Below are 20478 nucleotides of genomic sequence, written 5' to 3'. Positions count from 1 at the left end.
CTATGCAGTAACAACCGACAAGTGATAGTCAGGGACTTTTACACTCTTTTTCTTCTGATTGCTGGCACAATGACTATTGATAAAGCAACCATTTTTCTAGTCCAAGAAGAAGGAAAAAAACCAACCTAAACCAAGCATTTCTTTAAATATAATGCGTATACACACTATACAAGAACTACGTAACTCTTTTCCTACTTTGAATTGTATTTAATCCACATAAATTACTTTCTCTTTCCATATACTAATGGGGTGACATCACACTGGATGACAGAACATGGATCAAGGTCACATGAGCCAACTCACCTATGAACAATAAAATCCTGATTACTAACTGGGTCATTCCTCTTAGCAGGCCAACTGCTGACGGGAAGCAGACCAGTACAGAAAATGCAGACCAGTGCAGAAAATTCTACTACTGGGAATCCCAGTTCCAGGGATTTTTCTTATGAGAACACGACAAAGAATCTAATGAAGGCTGTTCATACAACTGATTCTTGACGAATGGATGGCTGACAGGAAAAGAACACCATAGCAGAGCAGCAGCAGCCATAATTGTAATTAAATATTTCTTTCATTATATCTTGCAGGGTTGTAGAGCAACATTTTTTCCTCAAAAATCTTGAGATGAGCCAGGAAGTTCAGTTATAAAAAAGAATGATGTTCCTCCTGAACAGGTCAGAAAATTCATATCACAGCAAGCCATAAAGTACTATGGTTTTACTCCCTCCTTATTTACCCACTTTCACATTAGTGCATTGAATATCCCAAACTGAAAATGATACATTAAAAAGAGTTCAGTTACAGCAAAGGTTATCACATTTTCTTAATGCTTTCTTGTCCAAAAGCAATTTGGTTTTGCTACTTTTAAGGTCATTATACTCAAGGTCAGAGCAGGTAAGAAAATTAGATGCTAAGAGTTTCAAGCTGCCTGCTAGGTTTTGGGTTTTTCCTCCCTGCCAAATAGTATTCTAATGTGTCTATTGATTTAACAGAATTTCTTTCCAAAACAAAATTCCACAGTGTCTTTTTAACTAATGAGGTCACAAAGCCTTAGGTATAGGACTGTTACAAGAATACACATAACACATAATCCTAACCCATCTTCAGCAGCATTATTGAAACCTGCAATGTTATTAAGTTTCAAAACAACTGGTGAGATCCTGAATATCCCAGCTTGTGAAAAATTGAGTTTTTTAAAGCCTGACTCATGGAAACCTGATACCTATTCATAAAAAGACACTTCAGTGAATCAGTGTCTTCAGAAGGTTGTACTGGTCTTGCATCAGACACCCTGCAGCATTTCCAGGATACATACCCAAATTCTTGGCCTGCATTATTTCTGATGAAGACAGAGTCAGTAATCTCTCCGCTTATAATGTCTAAATTAGGTTACTATAAATCACGGATTTATGACAAATGAGATAAACATTCCCAAAATACCTTTTGGCAAAATGCTTTTGGACTGCAATTTTGCCAGATTTTTATTTGTCTGCAAAATTGTCAGTCTATAGTGTACAGAGACATCATTTAGGTTCTGTCATACTATACAAAAATGCTTTGATGTGTAGCTCTTTCCACTTCCATAGGTTGTGCATATCAGTGACTCTCCAACTTCTTTTTATTTGGGCTCATGAACATCCATACAGGCAACTCTTAACAATCTGTGGGTTTTGGTATAATATTTCTGGAGCTTTCCATTCTCTCACCTACAACGTAGGTGATAGAATTCTGTAAACCCCCACTTCAAACTACATTTGCCCAATTTTAAAGACAGCATTAAAAGAATGGCTTTTTACAGGTTAGGATTACCAGTCTGGATTTATTTCTACATAAAGTATTTATCTGATTCCTCAAAACACGGTAAAAAAAAAATTGAAAAGCTTCAGTTAGTTTCTGAAGTTGGATTTAACATGCCCTACTGGGTATGTACTACAAGGAGACCACAACTCCCAGTGGTGCAACGCTACCAGTAAGAACTACCTAATAAGGATAACACCCAAATTGCCTGGGACTGCATAAACCAATACTACAAAACTGTTTTCACTCCTACATGCTGAAGCTTGCAAGATTTTTGTAAACCAAATAAAAGTGATTTAGAGACAAACAGAAAGCAAATGATTAACTGTGTACTTCATTTTTATTTCTATAATGCAGAGCAGAAAATAGCAAGTGATGCTAATCTGAGGAAACGATTTCATAGTGTGTCAGAATTATGATTTCTATTAGAAATGCACAAATTATGCCACGCAGTGCTTGGAAATTCACAGAAAAAGTATTATAAAAGTGAAGTCCTGCTGTGTCAAATATGCCACACAATTTTTGTTCTGATAGCAGCTATTTAACTTAGGGCGTGACTTTTCTCTGATATAGCTGTGCTAGTACAACCCCTAGTGTGGACACCGTTTACTGCCATGAAGGCATTATACCCGTGCAACTTATAAAGCTTGTTCCTAAGGAGGAAAAGTATTAAGTAAGGCACTGTTATTTCAGCACAGCTACATCCACAATGGGAGGGCTGAGAGAGAAAAAGAGAGGGCAGTAGGTTATGCTACTTTACAACATACTGGGCCAGATGAACAGATGCAGGTTTTGTGTAGAGAAACTGTGTGGTATATGGCTTCCCCCCCGCCTTCCTCAATAATCCTAATGTTAATCAGGATCATGATGGATGATATTACAAAACATTCATTCAATTTAAGTGGTAACACTGCTCACTGCTTCTTCATTTTTAGTTTAAGAAATATTCATGTCAAAAATTAACAACAGGTAGTTGTATCTAGGTGCCAATACTTGTTATTAGTCCTGAGTAATAAAGATAAGAAAAGAGATATTAGAATAAAAACAGAATCAGACCAGACATATATGTTCCATTTACTTTTCTTAAATCATACAAATTTTATTTTGAATAGCTTTATAAATAGCAGTGTATGATAAATACATATCTATATTTTCTGACATACAAGTGTATGTATCTGATGATCCTCAATTGTACATATGAGGATTTTTCCCTATTCTGACAAACCTGAGTAACTTTAATCCCTTTTTAAAAGTCACTACATACAAACTAAAATGCATCATCAAAACCAAAATTTATCCATATCACAATTAAAAATACAGTCATACCTCAAGAAACAGTAAACTCACTTTCAATATACCAAAAGACAATCTGAAACATAATTCAATGCTTTTAAAACAGAAAAATGCACCATTTAATATAGAATAGTATGAAAATATTAATACATTATTGTCTCTACTTTTAAAAAATAAATAGGTATTTATTATGAACAGATGGTGGCCAAGGAAGGTATCATCTCTGTCTCTTAGCCAGAAGGTCAGGTCATGGCTGAGAGACCAAAGAACAATTACCGTTTGCTATTCAGTGCCATAGAAGATGAAACATTTTAGGTTTCTCTATACATGCAAAGCTAGATGTGATTGAGCTGTTTTATTTCATTTAAATTAAATTATTTGCAATGACTTATTAACATTTGTTTAAATTTTATTTAAAGCAACCAAACTCCCCTACCCAAACCCTCAAAACAAACACCCAAAACGTACACACACTCTTTTTGGTTGCCTTTTAACATGTTAAATAGTAATAGGACCTGTACAGAACTTTCTGGGTTACTAGAGCCACAGCTATAAAACTGCTGCTAGATGCAGAGCCTGAGAATTTCAAAATAGTTTGTTTTCCTTTTTTAAGGCCAACAACCATATTTGAACAATATAATTTTTTAATGCAATTACTTTACGTAATTTAATTTATGTAATTACTAGATTACTCTAATAATCTTTGCTGATAGGAACCCCCCCCTCCCATCACTTCACTTTAATTATATCAAATTATAAATCACCACATTCTGATGTATTCATTCCCACACTGAATAAAATACCAGTATGTCTATACATGAGGTTAAAATATTTTGTTAAATTTTGCAATTTATTCAAAAGGCAATCCTGAAGCAAGTTGGAGAACACGATTAAAAATCCAAGATACTTCTTCAAATATCTTATTAAACACATCCTGTTTTATTTGTATGCCAAGATTATGCCAACTCTCTTATCTGTGATATCTGTCAAGACACAGACGACAAGCCTGGTTTTTGTTTTTTAAAGTGTCCTTAGGCCTAAAGGATGCAGGAGTAAAAAAAAAAAAAAAAAAAGCCAACCCTCAAAACAAAACACTAAGGCCCCTGTTTTTCTGCACTGTATGATTTTCTATATATATTGAAGAGTTATTTTATCTAACAAACTTCTCTTTTGGATTTTACATATCTTTTGATTGTAATTTAAATTAATATTGCTTCTAGCCTAAGCTTGTACTTTATTAAATTAATAAACTTACTGTCCTACATAAATATTTTGGGGAACTGGTAAATAAAAATATAATTTTAGAAATATTGCACTTTTGCCGACATATATTCTTACGCAGGGATGAATCTGTTCACTTATTTACAAGAAAAAGAATAATTTAAAGCCTGTTGGACAAGCTGCTCTAATAACAAAATGCATATATAAAAAATTATTCTCATATGTATTCACACGAAATCCACTCTGATGTGGAATTCACAACTTATGAAGGAATAACTGGAAGTTTGAATATCTAGAGAAAAACGGATAGAACCTACACAAAAAGGGCACTTCAAAAGATGTAGTTTACACCTGTTCAAGCTGTTTGCCAAGTATGTTGCAAGCAACTCTAATAATCTTTATTACTGCATGGGATGGTTTCTCACAGACTACCTGTAAGGCATATACTTGGTTTTGTATTAGTGTAAAACACAGGTTTAGATAATCAACAATTAACATCTAGTGGAATTTTTATATAGTTATTTTTTCTAGAAGGTTTTTGTTTGTTTGTTTTTGGTTTTTTTTAAACTTTTCTATGAATCCCAGCATTCATTAGCCTTGAATCTTTAAGGAAACTGGAAGATAAATGATTTTCATTTTTGGTATAAGTTAGGTTATACTTAGAGTCTTTAATGTTTTTGTCAGGCTGCATGTATACATAATTATGTGTGGATTTATTTGTGACAAAAAGTGCATAAACATATGTATACAGTACATACAATTTAAGTACGTTGTATGAATAGATATGATAGAGTAATGCTATATGAAAGCATGGGATGATTATTATGGACAACTGAACACACTAGGGCTGAAAACAAGAATAAGATAACTAAGAGGTATTTATTTAACAGTACTAGCTGGCTTGTTGCCATTAATTTAGAAACCATTTAACAGTAATAAATGACCACTATTAGAAAAACGAATCATTCCAGCTTCCGAAATAACCCTACTTAGGCTTCTAATAACTGCAAAGTTATAGCAGTATCATCTCTTACCTGGTCCTTAATTTCAAGCTCCCTTATAGTTTTTGTTCTGTACTCTCTGAGCTCCTTTTCTGCCTCATCCTTCTTCATTTTGGTTTGATTCAACTGATAGCGCATTTCTCCACACACCTGTTAGATTATGCAGACAACACGATCTGTAGCTTGAAGAATCCATAGCCCAGGGTTTGCAATTAGATCTTTTGGTGCCCTCTAGAGGTCATTTAAATACAACATATTTTAATTTAAAGATATTTTAAGACTACATATGGTAAATGTTTTTATATAAAAAGGTGGATCTGAATTCTCTATATAGTCATTAACTTTGAAATATGCAGTGCCTTCTAGATTCAATTATATTTGGAGCAAGATTTTGCTAAGTATAAATATTTATGTTGTAAATATATGTGCTACTAAATACAGTTAAACTACAGTTGCTGATTTTATATTCTTCTCCCATTCTCTCTAAAATCCCAAGAAAGTCTAAGTCAACACTTTTAAAACCTAGAAGTAAAGGATCTATCACATTCCTATATAAGGGTGTAGTTTCTCATCTTGCCATTTTTCCACTGTTACGGAAGAAAATGTTTAGGTGTCAATACGATCATTTTCAAAGTTAGATCAGAGCATTATAGACTTACTACAAACTGAGGATAAACTCTTTAAAAACAATGCCTAATTCAAATATATGCACGGGAAAGAAGAAAGGGATAAAAGCAACATTTAAAGAAATCTAGTATTGCTTCTAACACGGTCAACAATTGTTCCCTGTTGTTGGCATGTTTCTTATGTTACTTCCTCATTCCTTTCCACCTGAAGGCAGCTCAACTTCAGAGGATCTGGCAAGCTGTTAGGGGAAAGAAAGAGAAAGAAAAAAAAAAGAACCCGCACCAATTCCTCCTACATAACTGTCACTACTGCTGTGCAGGGATCTTATTCTCCTGTTTCCCAATCTAAGGCTTTTAAAGGATTCTATTTGGTCTTATCTGTTGGGAATGGAGAATGACAGTGGACAAGCTGTCCGTTTTTTGTTCTTATCCTGCGCGATCACCTCCAATTTTTGGATGTTCATTTCACCTTAACTAACCAAACAAATCCATGAACATTCACTAATGACAATGCAGATGTGTTTGCTTGCAGCTACTCTTAAAGAACTTTTTATCCAGCTCACTGCTTCTCTGCCCCATCTACATTCTTTCAGTCATTGGACTTGCTTTCTAAATGCGCACACTTTTAATTTGCTGCTACAATCCTCTGTGCTTCTCAACAATCTCCTCACACGCATTCCGCAACCCAAATTAATTTCTATTTTTCAGTCTCATACTTCTTCTCATTTTCACTGCTTTTTTTCTTCTTCTAAAAAAAAGAAGGTAGGGTAAAAGTCATCTTAGAAAAAAAATCACCTTAGGAAAAACCAAAAACAACTGTCCTAACTTTAAGAAGCAGCATCACTTATAAATTCAAAGGACAGCTTGTGAATTTAGCCCTGTTGCAAGTAATGCAGGGTAGCAAATGTTCTGAAGAACGGCAAAGTTCTAAAGCATTATTTATTTTAAATACTGAAATATCACATGCAACCTGAAGTGCAACTGCATGGATTGCCAACCCTGTCTTTCTAGTTCCTCCTTTCTTTATATGAAGGATATAACAAAGTGCGATATGTCACTTCCTTCAAGCGAAATTAAAAAAAAATAAATAAATAATGCAGTCATCCTTGCCTTCAGCTCCCCCATACATCACACAAAGTGAATAACACAGAAGAATCAGCAGATGGTGCTGATAATGGATTTTTCAGTCTCCTCATAGTTCAGAATGAGAGAGAGATTCTCACTGCAAACTTTTTTCCCTGACTTCTAGTGCATGCAGAAAAAAATATTTCTGATAAAAGTCAAAAGCTACTTCTTTACTGTTTTTAATAATGTCAAACCGAGTTTGGAAACAAGGAGTCAGATTCACAAGCATACATAGATGTCATTTACATAGTCAATGAAAAACATCAGGGTGATGCCTATAGTCCTGACAGCTCAATGGCCAGGACCTTCCTCCAGGATGGCTGAGACAGAATTCTCAGTTCAGAACAGGGACACAAATGCAGTTTTCCAGTCTCTCAGGACAGTGTGATAAAAATGCAGCGTAGACTACTGCAAGGTAGCCACCTATTCAACTTCGTATTGATTAACATTAACTGAAGCAGGGACTGGAACCACAGTGTCACTCTCCTGAGAGATTGCTTCAAATCGCTAGTCTATAAAATTGTTCTTTCCAGACCAATGGATATTTATACCTACTACCTCTTCCTCCTTCCCACCCCATTAAGTGGTGCTAGTCATCTGTGAAACCAGTCTGAAAAATCAAAAGTGTGTTTCAGAAATAGTAAATCAAACCATTCTGACATTCTTAAAATGCTCCCTCATTTGTCTTTCAGCTGAAATTAAATTAATTTTTTTACTAAGTTTGGATGACTTTTTGGTGTAAATTTTCTGCGATGCTTTCACCTATTTCTACCAGCAGGGGAAGCAGAGGAAGATAGGAACTGTTGAAAACCTCTCCAGAAGTTGCCAGAAGCCTAAAGAATTAACTGCTCCCCAAAACTTTGCAATTAACAACTGGGGAAGTAGGATTGGCCCTAGAATTATTGGTAAGGCATACAGACATTTCAAGAGGCTGTAACGAATTTGAATTCTCAGATTGTCTATTCCATAGAAATTTAGCATCCCCTCATCTTCATGAAGTTGAAGTTATTTCTATAACAAGTGAATGATGAAACTAAGCTAATAATCACCTTAACAATATGTCATCTCCCAGCATAAATTTTGGATGGCAATTGTTTTTTCTTTCTCATGTTGTGACCCACATTAAGGCTCTAATAGATTGAGAAACGTGCAAAAATAAAGCACCCAGAAGTGATACACATACAGAGATATATGCTAAACTATAATTCTTAACTGGAAGAAAGATCTCTTTGTAAAAAGTATACTGTCAATAATAATGAATAAAGCGATATACCACATACAAATTCTACAGGAATGTACTTGAAAAACAGTGATTTGACACAGCTCCCTTCATTTTAGCACTGCATATCCCAGAGGTAGCAATTACAGGACAGGATTGAATACTATGTTATCTCATTCACACTAAATACAATTTGGAGAAACACAGGATTAGAGGACTGCCGTTTTAAATAGGGATTTGCATAGTCTGCAAGGTCGAAAGGTTAGCTTTTGCATCACAAGGTGACTTAGCAGACTGAAAAAGTTATCTTTTTACTTTGAAAACTGTGCCTCTGGGATATTCAGATGAAGTTTATGTTTATCCCACGTTCATTACCAATACACAAGAAAATGCAGAAAGAAGTAAATTCTCATCTTTCAGGTCACAAGGATAATGAAAACCAAGCTCAATACTCATTTATAAATATGCCTACCTTATTCATTTCCATTTCATGAGATGCAAGCTGATGTTGTGAGTCTTCCAACTGGTTAACTAGAGAGTTTTTTTCCCTTGTAATTCTCTCTACCTGAGCCTCCAACATGGCCACGTTCTCAGACATGGCCATTGCCTGCAAAAAGCCCAAGAACACTGTAATAACACAATTTGACCAACCACAGATCTAAATCTTGTGGGACTTCCTCCTTGAAAGCAGCTGTATGTAGCCAAAATACATAGGATTTAAAATTCTAGAAAAAAAAATACACAATAAAAATACATAATAAAAATATAAATTAAAAATATAACATAATATGGCTCAATGATGTAAAAAAACCAGGCTCATTATTTTGAATTAATTTATCACACAGTATTTTATTTGAAATTTCATCAACCAGACTAAGTCTCCAGGACTTGTTAGTATGGACAAAGTGTCAGAAGCAGCTGGTTGAATTAGTCTTGCAGCTGTAAGAGTACTATTAGCACCTTCTTATCCACCCTTATGTAGATTGATTTAAACCAAATCATGTTCCCCCAGCTAAAGAAAACTGTCATTGCAACCACAAATCGGAATCTAATTTTCAAGTTCAGAAAACATTTCAGCACTATAGATCAAATCATGATGTTGTACAAAACCCATATAGGAATAGTATGTTAAAAATGCTAACGGAATTCAGATTAAATTTTGCTGAATGGTAAAAAACTGTAACAATAAAACAGAGACAGTGACCCTTCAGCTATTTAGCCCTTAAGCTTACTAATATAAGTGGAAATAATGGTGTCTGACAGTTCTAGGTTAACTTACAGGAATTCAAAGCCAAACCTAGAGGATTATATATTCATAACTATTTTACACTCATTATACATCTACCTGATTTATGTATCATGTCAATTCTCCCCTTCAAACAAATCACTTCAAGTGATAAAATATTTGTATGGAAGTTGACTTGGTGCACAGTATATGATTTCTACCATCTCATAATCCTGAAACATGGAAGTATTTAATCATACATAGACCTAAATCCTACATATAGATCATATTTTTCTACCAAGTCATCCCATATCTTTAACTACCTCACACCAGAACACATGACATCATCATAGTGTCACTATATGTTGCTTAATGTGTATGTAGGATTTAAAAAAGAACTACAACTACTCAAAGTGGGAATCAGCTCCAGTAAAACACATCTCAGTGAGTGATGAAATACAAAAGTACTGTGGTGACATGAAGGAGTAAATTATTCTACCGAAAAAAGATATGAAATGCTTGTCTAATAGGCTGTATTTGGAGTGCATACTCTGCTCTAAAGGAAATCTGTAACTAAACAACTAAATGCCTAAGAGGGATAACTTCCAATAGATAGCAAGGATTCAAGCAAGGAATTACTTAATAATGTCTCGTCTCCAGTGTAAGGTTAATTTTTTAAATTCAGGTTCCCTGGCAACAGATTTCTGATGGTCACTTACAGCAGTTCACTTAGCCTCTATCACTGTGCTTAATTCCTGTTTTATAAGTGGGACTAGAGAAAAAGGCTTTGACTTCCTGTAGCAGCTTCAGAATATTATTCCAGCATCTCATAATACCAGAAATACAACCATATCAACTTGCTCCCCTGTTTAAATTAATAGATTTCCAGCCACTTCCTAAGCAACAACATTACTAAAAAACCTCTTCTTTTTTAAATACTTAGTTTATCCTGTTTGGTCTGTGCTCTCCAGATTTTATAAACTGTATGGTTTATTTCCGAAAAGAGCCCAAAAATATGGAAAAAGGCAATCTGACAAGAAATTCACTACATTGTTTCCAAACCTCCACCAGAAAATGGTTGAAGAGGTTAAATATCAAACAAGCATGCAAACCACTAATTCATGGAACATTTCTCTCTTTACTCTTCTTCCCATTTCTTTCTCCAATCACGCTAGAAGTTCCTCTTCTGTCACATCTCACAGGCTTATTGCTGTTAGCATGAGGTTTCCTCTGCAGATTCCACTGGGCAGAAACCCCTATTGTTTTTATATTCAGATTGCATTAGAATCATAGAATTGTCTCGGTTGGAAGAGACCCTTGGGATCATCAAGTCCAACCATCTACCCTACTCTACAAAGTTCTCCCCTACACCATATCCCCCAACACCACATCTAAATGGCTCTTAAACACATCTGGGGATGGTGACTCAACCACCTCCCTGGGCAGCCTATTCCAAGGCCCAACCACTCTTTCTGTGAAAAATTCTTTCCTAATGTTCAGTCTAAATCTACCCTGTTGGAGCTTGAAGCCATTCCCTCTCGTTCTGTCATTAATTACCTGTGAGAAGAGACCAGCACCAACCTCCCTACAGTGTCCTTTCAAATAGTCGTCGAGAGTGATGAGGTCTCCCCTCAGCCTCCTCCTCCTCAAACTAAAACTAAAACTAAACTTCTGCATTAGCATGCAGAAGTCTAAAACAAGGTTATCAAGGCTCTGTTGCAATGGTCACAGTATAAATGATGAGACAGATTCTATCTCAGAGAGTTTATAAACATCAGTAAAAGTGAGAAGAGAGATTCCAACACATTTCTGCAGGTGAACAAACTCAGTATATGGTAAGATCACTCTGAAAAATACCATATTAGAATGCAATTATGATATTGTAACATTCCTATATATGTATATGTAAGTTAAAAGTAGCAAAGAATCCTAAATTTGACATGTGCCAACTTCTGAATTCTTGACTTGACAACCTAAATAATAATCTTTATAAGAAGCTAGGTACAAACCTTGCAGCACTTATTAGTTAACCCTTTCCTATTTTGACAGAGTGCATTAGAAAATATTATGCAAACTAAAATAAAATGCATAACATCAACAACTTAGTATGTACCTAGTGACACAGCATAAACCCCAGTCACTCAGGCTCAAAGGATCACTTATCTACTGCTGCTTTAAAGCAACGGTGGAAGTGATTTACTGAACTCTCAAGTCCAAACTGAAACAAAAGGAAACACAAGCAAGCAGAAAGTTTAATGACGATGATATGCTCATTGTAATACACAAACAGAAAAAAACCCAACTCATACCATTGCTGCCAAGTCCTCCCTTTCCTTCTTCATTTCTTCCCGCAGTGCTTCTTTTTCATCAGTCCTCTTATTTAGCTGGGCAGCTAACTCCCTTTCAAGACGATTCTTCTGCCGTTCCATCTCATTTTTCAGCTGCTCACACTGGACTAGAGCCTAGAAAAAACTATTTTTTTAAGTGGAAGAAACCTAAAATTTTAAAGAAACATGGTATTTATCTAATGCCTTCAGAGAAACCAATTTGCTATGAGAAAGGACGTCTTTTGGTTTTTTTACGTAATTATTTTGATGTTTATACATACCCTACTGTTTTAACCTCTAGAACAGGAGTAACAAATTGAAAACAGATGTATATGTTTGTATGCATATACATGCCCTACTGTAATTCAGAAATCTAATTGCTTTTAGGAGTCATGGAAAAGATGGAAGCATTTTTCAAAGTATATTTTCCAAATAAATAGCTGTTCTTCTAAAACTAAGATTATTATTTGCCTTCCATTTAAAATTCCTGAATGTACATCACTAGAATCAGCCCCCAATATTTGACTCCTTGTAAACACTGTGGTTATTACCTGACGGCACAGCTGAAGAAAAAACAAACAAATAATATATGCACTTCTACTTGTTTTCCCCCTAAAGTGAATTACTGAGTGCAGAAGGCTGAAAAGAAATGCTGAAAAAGTAAGTAAAGATACAAAGAAACATTGGTTTTTTTAGTTTCAGGTTTGTCAAACGAAAATAAATTCTACTGAATACTCATAAATATCCTGCTTAATTTGACATGCTAAAACACAGGTTGTAGATGTGCTTTCTATCAAAATAGAAGAAACATTAGTTCATATGCAAGAAGCACAGTAGCCACTATATCCTAAAAAAGCTAGGGGGAAAAAAAAAAAATCTACCAATTTATGCTGATGTATCTCTGCCAAAGGGATAGGACTTGAGTGTTATGTCAGTTTAAATCAGAAATACACTACTCGAAGTGTATCAAGTAAATCAAAGTATTCAAAGCACCCTAAAGGCAGCTTGCTAGCCCATGAGTAAACTAGATTTTATGTCATCATTTCACTGATATTCAGCATATCCTACTTCAAGGAAGCTAAAGTAACCACCTTTAAGGAATTCTATCTTATTATCCTTTATTTTCAAATTAGTTTAAAGTGCTTATTTTTCTTTTGCTCAACATCAATTCCCTAAATGTAATTTCCTTGGTGTTGGGCTGTTCATGAAGGAAGCAAATTAAACGATAATTTTTAGAGAATGCTGTAACAGTCTCCATTAGGTTCATGTCAATTCTATGGGACCCTCCTCAGGGTCTCTTTTCCATCCCAAGTCTACCTTGGTGAGGGAATCCCTCTGCTGTCGCCTTGAATCCTTTTCTGCAGGAATGTATCATCAGCAAACAATTGTCTGCATCAGACTGCTGTAGTCTGGTAGACATGTAAAACAATACAACTCTAGAAGTAAGTTGCACGAAGAAGTGTGTATTTTGTTAGCTCCACTGTTTTAATACATAATGACCAGTTCAAGCAACTATATTTTTGTGACATTTATGTTGAAAATACATTCCTGGATTTGCTTCAGCTGTGGATGTTTAACCTTACCAGACCTCCTCCTTGCTCTATGCAACAGGCAAGTGGCCACAAACTACAGAGACAACCAGAGACAAGAAAAAATGGTGGTTTTAAATGATAAGCACCTGAGGTTAGACTCTCTGTCAACAGGGTAATGAAATTGCAATTACAGGATTTGGAAGCCCAATGGGTTTAACTCCTCACTTTTCTTATCTGGACTTTCTATCGGCTTCCACAATAATTACAAAGAAAAACAGCAGTTCATCTTAAGAGTAGAATAGGACTGGGAAAATAGAGGATCGTTTGTATTTACCAACGAAATACCAGTACATGTAAAAATGCTAAATTAATACAGCATAAGTAAAAGATTTCTTCCTGTTCATTCATATTACAAGAGTTTATGAGCACAGAAAAACCAGACTACTATTCAGTCTTGCATACAAACAGATAGCACTTCACATTTCCTTGCTGCAGTGAAGAGGGTGGCCAGCAGAGACCCTACGGAGCTGCTGTCTTTTGTATGACAGAAACAGTATAGGTATGATGACCCGTTTTATTACATATTCTACTAATTCATGTTACTAAGTTTTATTCTTAGGCCACATTTCTAACATGAGCTACACTGAATAAGACCTTATAGGGATTTTCTTTTAAATATTAAAATAAATATTTCCAACACCAAATGAAAAAAGAGGAAGATCAGTTAAATTCACTTTCTTGCATAGAGGAGGAAAAGTATTTTGTGCAGTTTTAAATAGCAATAAGTGAATAACATTTCTATCAGGCAACTGTAGAACCCATCCTCCAAAAAGTAAACAAGTAAGCAATTAAAAAATTTAACCCCTCAGGGACACGATGTGACAGGTGAACAGTCAGCTCCTAAGGATTCTTTCTCTCTTTGTTCAGTAAAAAACAAGGAGCTTTAATACTCTGAAGTTAAATTTGACAAGTACCTAGGATTTCCAACTCTCGTAATTTTTTTCCCCGCTGCTTATAGTTAAAGACCCCACACACAAACACGCTCTTACAGCATTGGATGAATAATAGCAACCAGTACTGCTTATTCGATCAATAGAACAATGTCGTGGTTTGGGTTGGACTGGCCACTGAAACAAACGACAAATGTAATCCAGTAATCCCCCAGAATTATATCAATCTTGTTCACTATTAAAACCAACAGCATTTCATTTAAAAAGCAAACCAAAAACAAGCCCCTCTCGATTCCACAGTAATTCACTAATAATACAGTAGATGTCAGCAAATATCAAGGAAATCATTTAGGTCAGTATAGGTTGATTGTATTTAGTAACTTGGGCTAACACAAGCATTAGATCAAAACTGATTTTATCATTATTATTTACATAGCATCAAAAGCTTCCTGCAGGTAGCATCAGACAGGACTTCTCATCTTCAAAGAGTTCTGTTAGCTACTCGGTTCTTGCACTGCACTCATCTGAGGCAAAAATCTTGTTTGTAAGCATTAAGTACTCTTTACAGATCAGCTAAGAAATGTGACATGAGAATCATCCTCCTCCATGTCATGAATGCCTTTGAAAATTCCACCATTCAATTTTTATCACCTAGCTGTGAAACTACGCCAGAATTTAAATGATGGCCTAAGAATGCAACACACATTGCAGCCTTGATGAGAACTGAAGAGCTCAAATACAGAGTTCATGTTACTGCTCGGAAAGTCACACAGTGCAATCCTTTTAAATCTACTGCTATAAAGACTATAAAGGTCATATGCGTGTATTCTCTCATTAGCATGAAAACTAATTAACATTTGCAGCAGATCTGAATACTGAAAAGCTCTAGTTTCTTGATAAATTTACCTTTGTTTTTTCTAAATTGGCCTCTTCTGCCATTTGCACAGCTTGTTTAACTTGCTCACAAGCATTAGATTCTCTTCGCTGTATATCTTTCATGTTTCGTCTCAGTGAAACAAGTGCATCCATCAAGTCATCTCTTTCTCTGCATATAAAGAAAAAACAGACATTTCTTCTATATTTTTTCTCAAGAGAAAAAAACACGACAGGTATATCAAATATAAAATGTTAACAGATAAAAGACATAAGGGTGATAAGGGAAGCAACACTAAAACCAGCATGTGTTAAGAGTGAAAGAGAACATACTGTTAGCTTGGCAGATATTAAAAATACCATTTGCTTGCTGACCAGTCCTTCACTTCAGAAGGACAGACCATTAGTGAAACTGACAATAATGACAGCAGAGGTTAAGTCATAAATGCATTGAAGCTGAGCAATGTTCTGTTGGCATTATGAAATGGGGATCCGTGCTAAAAACAAACAAACAAACCCCACAAGAAAATAACCAATCCCCCAAAAAGGCAAGTTTCTGAAAAAACAGATTGAAGCAATATGAAATTACACTGTGATTAAATGTAAAATAAGGAGAAAAAAAAAAAAAAAGGAAGGGCTAGGTTCAACAAGTAATTCAGATCACTAAGTATATCAAATGAAAATCAATAACCCTTTGCTGCAAACTGGAACTGAACTAAACAATAAGACTTCTGGATTCTACATCCCTTCTGAACTTCTGTTAACTACATCTATACCAAACAGTGAAGCACAGGCAGTAAAACTGTAATGCTTAACTTCACCTTTTCATTATTTTGATACGTTGAAAGCTTTTAAATTCAGAGTACAATTGTCTGTGGTTTAGGTGCAACTAGAGATTCTAGCTGAAAACTGTTGTGTTTGGGTTTGTTTGGTTTTTTTTCTTTCATGTTGTGTGGAATAGTAACACAGTTGCATTTGCCAGGGAGCTAACCGTCATATTTTGAAATTTCATTTCAACACGATTTGGACGAAGTCCCTTTGAAAATCCCAACTGAAATAGCTTTGGTTTTAATAAGTTGCATCACAGGAAGATGTAGTTTTCATATTTTGTTACATTTCAAATTGAAATAATGGTTTAAGAAAGATAAATGGGTCAGCTCAAATATTTTATTTCAAACTTCACTATAATACAAGATGACAAGAATATAGTGATTTATAGTTTGTTCATATTTTCCAGTGTCTGTGACAAATAATTACTTTTGTTACGAAAGTAGATTTTGAAACATGAGAGAGCTTTCCCAGAAAATTCTTGGACTTTACAATAGAAAAACACATAAATCCTAGCATCAGCCATCTAATGTGTAGAGACAATATCCATTTGACAGACTATATGTACTAGGTCCCTTCAGTCTTCTTGCTTCTAATTGACCCACTACCTCATCATTTTATTCTAAAACTTCAGAAAACCTGAGAAGTTTCAGATATCTGGCAATAAGTAGATGGCTGTTTAACAAACTTTGAGAAGGCTGCAGTATCCTATCATTACTACCAGCAAGTAGAAAGGGAGAGATTTTTTTAAGATTATTAACTAGCAGAATTTCTTACCAAAAAAAGACATTTTAATGCTGTTGGGATTCCTGAATTATATATATTATATTCAGGCTGTACAGCTGTTTTCTAAAATCATTTAAATAAAAGCTACAAATATAAAGAGGCTGCAGCAAATAATTTCATTTATTTTTATCCAAAGGAACTTTTTCCCCTGAGTTACTGAAGCTAGGGAGGAACAATGCATCCTATCCCAAACACCTGACCTACTAAGAAAATTCACGGGGAAAAAAAAGGATTACACTGCTGATGCATCCTAAGAGAAGGTAAAAGGAGAATAAAGTAGAGCCAGAAAAAATTCCAACTACAGAAAGATCAAGAAATTTTGCCTGAAATAATAAATCAAAATATATGGAATCCCATAATATTTGTTTTGACAGAGTGAAGCGTTTGTTTGTACAAAAAGTGCGGGAAACAGACTATCAACAGTTTGATTATCTGGACAGTCCAAAGTATCATAATTACGAGATGATGAGTAACATTCTTTCACAGTTGAAATAAGCAGCAAAACGACAATGAATTTCAAAGTGGTCGGGACCTACACACATATTCTACCATTTCCTTTAGCATTATAACATCAACTTGGGACTCCATCATTCCAAAACCACACATCTCCCTCTGAATGCAACACAACACATTGAGACTTACATGGTTTAAAGCAAGCAACTGTACTTTCAACAAGAAAGTAAGCACCCCCATACCTACTTTGTTACCCTCTCGATGGTCTGCATGTGAACATTAGAATGAGTCTGTGCAAGAACTGCCTCCTGTTGTGCACATTTCAAACACAGACCACCAACCCGGCTAGAGTTCGTGGCTGAAACAAGTGACTTCTGGTGTTTTAGCCTTCCTTCCAAATCTTTGCATGTCTTCTGAGATTCTGCAAGGTCTTTTCTAGAAAGAAGAAATAAAAAATATTATTTGAGCATTTCTATGGTTTATATTTATATGCAATATATCACTACAGATGCAACCCAAAGAACTGTAAGAATCCCTGTAATGAACGGTATTTGACACATTTCAGCAGCCTAAGGAAGACTTTAACAGAGAAATAACAGTTGAATTGCCCAATCAAAATTATTAATAGGCAAAACAAAATTATATTAATTTGTTTCTTCCCTCTGTAGTATCAGAAAATAGTGAAGTTACACAGAAAATTATTAGACAAAACTTATAGGCTTACATATTCTCTGAACAGGGTAAATGACTCATTAGCCAGAAACGCTGTCAGCTGTATAAATATTTCAATAGCCTATCTAACATTTTTTCTGCTGTTCTTACTAATAACATCACTAACTTCACATTTCTTCTCTACTCTCAAATTAACTCTAAAGTTACAATATAAAGTAAAAGTCGCCTATGCTCCCTAGACAAAATCCAGATGTATTGATCACATTCTCTCTGATCTAGTGAAACACACAAACTTTAGGTCAACCACATTTCCAGAAAAACATGCTAATTTTTTTAATTGTCTCTGAAATTTTTACCAGGTGCTCTGAAGAATTTTCTCCAGAATTTCCAAGCATCTGTCAGGCCGGAGAGAGCGCAAGCAGTAGGAACGCTGACATCAGGAAGTTCCAGACAAACGCACACTGTGCACATATAGATCAATTTGACAAATTGTGCAATGAATCCAAAGCTTTTGGTTTGTTATGCAGGCCATCTGGGCAGCATACACACAGTAAGTCTGACACATTCTGGTTGCATTGGATTTACTGTGCACATGATATATACACTGCATGCATGCTTATTTCCATCTGGGAAGTCTTCTGTGCACTTTTTCCAATTTTAGTAGCTGGTCTATTAAATATAATCCACTATACCCTGAACAGAATTTGCTCTGCATATATCCTCAGACAGTCATGGCACAACAGACCTATTGTTGGGAAATCTTAGAAAGAAATCCGCGAGTCCTACATAAATTCATGCTTAATGTTAGAAATGAGGATAGTGTCACTGAAAGCAATATAATTTCTCACTTTATTTACGCTTTAGCAAATGCTCAAGTGCTTTGCAGAGCTCACAGTTTGAAAGATTATGTCACTCAGGAGAAATCAAGAGGCTGAATAATGTACTTGTGGACATTTTCAGACTATTTTAGTCTGAATATATATAATAATTCAAGCCAAGTGGGGTGGAGGGTATTTAAAAATGAGCTGAAATTTAAGATCGTCCTTTACTTTCACCAGCACAACTGGCTTTGCATGTTTAAGATTTCGTCACTGGAGAGGGTATATTTGAACTTGTCTCCCTACCACTAACTCTTGATACACACAAGGCTAGAACTTTCAGATATACAAAAGCACAATTTATTTAGGGAAAAACATAATTAAACAGATTCAGTAGCAGTATCATGAATGCAGGTGCACAGGGGGAAATTTACTCCAGAACACCAAATCCTAAAGTGGTTGCTTCTACCTGTGTGTTTCCATAGTTTGCTATCTATTCAAACCTTTAATATTTTGAGGAGTACGAGGACTTATTTTCAAATATTTTTGTGTTTAAAGACATGCAGGTTACATGACTAGAAACACTACCTGCATGCTTCAAAAGTATGTCTTCCCGCTCCAAAATCATTATGTGGCTTAAACTTGTTCGATTCTTAAGACTTCTAAAATTTGCGATATAAAATATTAGTAGAAAAAAGCTAATTATGGAAGAGCTCACAGAAGTTAAAATTTAAGTTTTTTTTTTCTTTGATTTGTATACCTTAACAGACATGATGTTTCTATAAAGAAAAAGGGTAAAAAGGATAAAGACATTTTATATCAAGTTGTAATATCTATAAATACAATAACTCAATTGAATTTATAAAATTTATATATTGCTAATCACAGAATCACACAGAATCACAGAATTTTCAGAGTTGGAAGGGACCTCTAGAGATCATCTAGTCCAACTCCCCTGCTAAAGCAGGATTGCCTAGAGCACATTACTCAGGACTGCATCCAGGTGGGTCTTGAAAATCTCCAGAGAAGGGGACTCCACAACCTCCCTGGGCAGCCTGTGCCAGTGCTCTGTCACCCGAACTGTAAAGAAGTTTTTTTTTGTTTGTTGGAACGGAAATTCCTATGTTCCAACTTGCACCCATTGCCCCTCGTCCTGTCACTGGGAACCACCGAGAAGAGTCTGGCTCCATCCTCCTTCAACCCACCCTTTAGATATTTGTAAGTAGTAATAAGGTCTCCCCTCAGCCTTCTTTTCTCCAGGCTAAAGAGTCCCAGCTCTCTCACCCTTTCCTCATAAGGGAGATGCTCCAATCCCTCAGTCATCTTGGTTGTCCTTCACTGGACTCTCTCCAGTAGTTCCCTGTCCCTCTTGAACTGGGGAGCCCAAAACTGGACACAGTATTCCAGTTGTGGCCTCACCAGTGCCGAGTAGAGGGGGAGAATGACCTCCCTCGACCTACTGGTCACACTCTTCCCTATGCAGCCCAGGATTCCATTGGCCTTTTTGGCAGCAAGGGCACACTGCTGGCTCGTTGACAATTTACTATCTACCAGGACCCCCAAATCCTTCTCCTCGGAGCTAGTTCCCAGCAGGTCCACCCCTAACCTATACTGCTGCCTAGCATTTTTCCTCCCCAGGTGCAGGACCCTGCACTTGCTTATGTTGAACCTCATTAGGTTCCTCTCTGCCCAGCTCTCCAGCCTGTCCAGGTCCCGCTGGATGGCAGCGCGG

At 35.8% G+C, this 20478-nt stretch overlaps 1 protein-coding gene across 1 annotated transcript in view; it reads right to left on the bottom strand.

Annotated features, from left to right (window-relative positions):
* The window catches only part of SDCCAG8 (serologically defined colon cancer antigen 8), a 105470-nt gene that overhangs the window by 72403 nt on the left and 12589 nt on the right, over positions 1-20478 (bottom strand). The window contains exons 9-13 of the mRNA XM_009893657.1: positions 17503-17691; positions 15223-15361; positions 11817-11969; positions 8755-8889; positions 5346-5462 (exon numbers count right to left, since the gene is read on the bottom strand). Of these exons, the coding sequence (XP_009891959.1) occupies positions 5346-5462; positions 8755-8889; positions 11817-11969; positions 15223-15361; positions 17503-17691 (733 nt within the window). The remainder of the gene's footprint in view (positions 1-5345; positions 5463-8754; positions 8890-11816; positions 11970-15222; positions 15362-17502; positions 17692-20478) is intronic.

Source organism: Charadrius vociferus, unplaced genomic scaffold (genome assembly GCF_000708025.1).
Source record: "Charadrius vociferus isolate BGI_N301 unplaced genomic scaffold, ASM70802v2 scaffold309, whole genome shotgun sequence".
Taxonomy (NCBI): Eukaryota; Metazoa; Chordata; class Aves; order Charadriiformes; family Charadriidae; genus Charadrius; species Charadrius vociferus.
The sequence above is the reverse complement of the archived record's forward strand: the minus strand, read 5'-3'. Positions and strand labels throughout refer to the sequence as shown.